This window comes from Populus euphratica, unplaced genomic scaffold (assembly GCF_000495115.2).
Source record: "Populus euphratica unplaced genomic scaffold, PopEup_1.0 scaffold6.1, whole genome shotgun sequence".
NCBI classification, from domain to species: domain Eukaryota; kingdom Viridiplantae; phylum Streptophyta; class Magnoliopsida; order Malpighiales; family Salicaceae; genus Populus; species Populus euphratica.
This window is the reverse complement of record NW_011499849.1, coordinates 2,342,181-2,346,707: the sequence shown is the minus strand read 5'-3', so window position 1 is coordinate 2,346,707 and position 4,527 is coordinate 2,342,181. Positions and strand designations below refer to the sequence as shown.

General features: G+C 37.0%; 1 protein-coding gene across 1 annotated transcript; it reads right to left on the bottom strand.

Moving 5' to 3' along the window:
- Positions 1-3,207: 3,207 nt before the first annotated feature.
- On the bottom strand, positions 3,208-4,259 carry LOC105120567 (LOB domain-containing protein 39-like). The gene is made up of 2 exons (XM_011018825.1): positions 3,933-4,259; positions 3,208-3,828 (listed from the first exon to the last, which is right to left on the bottom strand). Exons 1-2 carry the CDS (start codon positions 4,114-4,116, stop codon positions 3,386-3,388), a joined length of 627 nt encoding a protein of 208 aa, XP_011017127.1. The 5' UTR covers positions 4,117-4,259; the 3' UTR covers positions 3,208-3,385.
- Between the last annotated feature and the right edge of the window lie 268 nt (positions 4,260-4,527).

Here is a 4,527-nt window from a genome sequence, read left to right as displayed (position 1 = left end):
TGCGTTCTTCAAGTTCTTGTTTGCTACTTGTTTTGTTTAGCTGAGTCTGTGACTTGTGCGATCTTGCATTTGGTGCCCCCACGACGATCTGTTACAGTTTGTTTCTGCGTCCATCAATCTGTTGTGTATTTGCTACATGTTTTCGCATTACTTGATCAGGAGCTAGTGACCCGAATCAAAACCGAGACAAAGAAAGTTGTAGTTCAAAGTTAATAGAAATTTCATTCCACGATTGGAAAGAATTTACTCAGTATTGGGCCCATTGGCTTGAAAATGGATTTCCATTGCTATAGGAGACCTTTTCGGGGCCTGCTTTACAAACATCTTTGCAGTTATTTTCTTTTTATGTAAAGGGACCTTTGTCATGTTATTGGTCACGGTGTGCTGTGATGTGAATCACCTCTGTTCACCTCACTTCTCCCCGCCTCCTTGCTCCTTTTCTGGATTTGGCTAATCCATGGTAACCAATTACAACATATATTTGGTTAAGCCCTTCACTTCGCTATCAATGAAACTTGTACAATTGGCGTTTGCAAGAGAAATGGTTGTCGTGTATGCTCATTACCAAATGACTAGCCTCGTGCGTCATGGCGAAGTCGCCTTTCCGACCTTCCTATTCCCCATTATTTTGTGTTCGGTATTTTTCTTTTGCCCAACTGCTTTTATATATGCGGTCAGCTTCCAATGAACTAATTGTATATGAATGAAGGGGTATTTATCGTAGAATCACATTTCATACTTCAATCGCATGAAAGGTTCAATAACATCATGCATGCACAAGGCCATTGGCTTATCATAGGAATCATTTGTTTGTAGCAATTGAATTACTTGAAGAGACCATATTAGTTATAAAACAAATAGTAACTCCTCGTCGGAGGTAATCGCCTTGTATAATGTTATATGTCAAGAATTACGACAGTGTTAAAGGTGAGGAATTGTGATCCGTACGATCACAATAAGATTCCATCGTCTCTTTCGGCTTCACGTGATTCCATTCATTTTCCTTGAATTGATGATGATGACGACGACGATGATAAGCATACTTCTTCTCTCTAGCAAGCACCACGCATTTAGCCCTTTAACTCTTGCATCGCCCACCACCCATTGCTAGGATGGAATGGTGAATCAAGGAAGTATCCTAAAATGGTGATCCATGAAGATGACGTGGGATCCACGGCATATGCTACGAGACGCGGCGAGTCGAAAGGATTGGTATAATATCGACTCTCTTTTTTCTCTTTAACCAATTGTGTGCTCTTTTCATATACGATATCAAGTTGTCTTTCTGTGAAGATTTATTATTTTATTTTTTTTGGTATTAAAATGCCGTGGAACGCACTTCCAATGGAGGAGGATTTGGGGGAGGAAGCTGACGTGCCCCGCACCATTTTTTGCTCCGCAAAATCCCAGCCGGGACCCATCCTTTTCACTCCCATTTCCAGTTCCATGCCAAGTACGTAATTCTATTATGCTTCCGCTCCGTCTACAGGCTGCTTTCTGATCGTGGGTCAAAAAATCCTCTGACTTCATGTGAAGTTCACGCTTCTCCGGTACGCGCGAGTATTATAATATTTTAATGTATTTTTAAATAAAAAATACTTTAAAAAATAAATATTATCACAATAATAAATGAGCGAAGTAAGATATAAGCAGGCTTGGAAACTCGTACTAGGAAGGCTCAACCAGGAATAAAAGGTCATTAATTAACGCAATCGTCATCCATGGACCTTAGCAGCTAGCAGAGATAGCTGAACTAGACAGATGATAGTTCACATACATACCATTTATGTTTTGCAAATGTGTGGTGAGAACAGTGCATGGTAGCTCCCTTCAAGGATGGAGGAGGCAAATGAAATTGGTGGCAGATCTGAACCCCATTTTGTGGAGGAGGACCACTGTTGACAAAGCTGAGGATTTCGTCCTCGTACAATTGGACACGCTCTCCTCTTTTAAAACATGTGACATGCAGTAATTGATTGACTAGAATCAACATTGTTTTCCATCATGTGTAAAAATCCACACACCTCACTTGCATTTCAACAACTTAGACTTCTGAATCAAGTTAACATAATTCATTCTGGAAGGTTTTTTTAATGCGTTAACTGTTTTTTTTAAAAAAAATTATTTTTCACATCATTATATCAAAATAATTTGAAAAAAAAACATTAATTTAAAGTAAAAAAAAATTAATTTTTCTAAAAATACTTTTAAAATATAAAAACAAATAGCCCGGAAAAATATATATTTCACATTCTAATAAAAAAAGCCTAACCTTTTTGAGAAATTAAAAACATTATAAATTTTATTTTTCAATGTATTTTTTTCTTGTAAATATATTAAAAATTAAAAAAAAAAGTGAGCCAAATGTGAAAAAACAAAAGTGAAATAAATTAACTATATCACAATGGAATAACTCTTATATAATTTATTTAGATTAAATAAAAAATCAATTTAAAAAAATTTAAAACATATTTAAAAAAAAATTGATACTTACTGGTTCAAATTTAATAACAATCACAAAATTCCCTACAATCCCAATACTTTTTCTCCGTTGAATTTTTCTCTAATCTAACCTTGGGGCGCCATCCAATTAAAATTTGGTGTGTGTGTGTGTGTGTATAATAATAATAATATAACTATAATTTATTTTTTTTACAAGTATTGCTACAATTTGATACTTATTTTTAACATAAGATATTAAAACAATTCAAAAATATAAAAAAATAAACTAAAAAAACAAATTTAAAAGGCACTATTAAACCAAAATGGCATGCTAGATGTTAAAAAGGCGTAAAAGATGTGGTTCGTCTAGAAGGTTTATGGGAATCTCAGTCTTAAGTAGAACCACCTCCGTCAGGTAGGTGTCAGACCATAGGTCTCCATCCTGGAGCCACATGGTCCTTTTATCTATCTCTTAGATGCTCCCATCCTCCGCTTCTGCATATGTACCGGCCGGACCTGACCGGACTGGACGAAGACCCCACCCTTCACTAACTAAGAAATTAATTAGCATTAATGTTAATGATGTTGTTGATAATTTTCTTAAACCCTTTATTTTTATGTTTTAAAAGTTTTTTTTTTATATAAATCATTTTAATAGTAAAAATAAAAAATAATTTTAAAAAATAAAAAAATCCTTTAAAAAACAAACCCAACAATTTATACCAAATATGAGGTAATCATCCCCAATTAATAATACCCACCAGCTACACGCCAGACATTGAATTTCGTTAATTCAGAAACTGAAAAACTAGTTAAAATCAAATTACAAAGGAAAGAAAGCTAGCCAAAAACGCACCGAATCAAAATTCCAGCATTATATATTCATATAGAGAAAAAATAATAATAATAAGTTACAACAAAACTCTGTTTCTTTTTTATTTATTCAAACAAACAGATTCAAAAGCCTTTTCTTATCACCACCGCTGCTTTCAAAGCTTATTGTCTCCGATTCCCCTCTTGTATAAAACGACACCGCGTCTCTTCCTCTTTTATCTCTTCCACCTTTTCCTCTAGCGAGACGCAGGTTGACATGATGATCAGACACCACTTCATTATTCTTCTCTTTAGCAAACGATCTTGATTGATTTCGCGCCATGTTATGTACTGCGTCCGCAGCCGCAGAGAATCTGTCAGATGATTCATCGCAATTCGGCGCTAAGACTCCGGTGAGAGTCCCAGGTAACGGCCGTAAGGCTCCACCGGAAAGCACAGTCTCCACAGCCTCCTGACACACATGCCAGTTACCGCTCCACAATAGCCCCACCACTCCGTTAACCGGATTCACGGTTCTCCCGCACGCCTCAAATAACAGCGACTGAAACAAAGCTATACTTCAAAACAAACAAAAAAGGAAAAATTAATTGGTACTCTTCCACGGGTATAAATAAATATATATACAACTTGGTTTGTATTTGTATGTTTATACATACCAGGGCGTTGGACTTCGGGTACGGCGGAGATGAGAGACATGAGATCACTACGGCCAAAAAATTTGGCGAGAAACAAAGTAGCGTTACCTTGGGCTTCAGGGTTAGTGATCCAATGCAGACACGACCTCAATACGCATGTCTCGCTGCACCCCTTTCGCAGCACTCGGCAACCGTTGCAGCTCATATCCACCGTCTGATAAAATCTTGATGCTTTTCTTGATGATGATAAAGAATATAATGCTGGTATTTTTCTTTTATATAAATATGAGAAAGCAAAGGAGGATTAATTTTAAGTGGGAGGGAAAGGAGTGAGCTTTGGGGAGTGGTGAAGGTGTATAAGAGAAGGAAAAAGTGGGTGTGGTTAGGGGGCTTAAAAAAGTAACTGTGGTTAAGTTAAGGTTATTTTGGATTGAACGGTGGGGATTTTGTTAGCGTTTGGTGGGCTGAAGGAGGGTTTCGTGGTTGTTGAGGCGAATATCTTCCAAACTCTGGGCAGGAGCGATTCCGTGTTTTCGCGTCTCTTGTTCTACAAATCAAGGTAAGCCATTGGATTTTACTTTTCAGGTGTTATGAGCCGTAAGATTGCAGTGGGCCC

Coding starts and splice junctions, on each gene's coding strand:
- LOC105120567 (XM_011018825.1), bottom strand. CDS start 4,116: ATGAGCTGCAACGGTTGCCGAGTGCTGCGAAAGGGGTGCAGCGAGACA. Junction 3,829..3,932: donor ACCCGAAGTCCAACGCCCTG/GTATGTATAAAC, acceptor TTTGAAGTATAG/CTTTGTTTCAGTCGCTGTTA.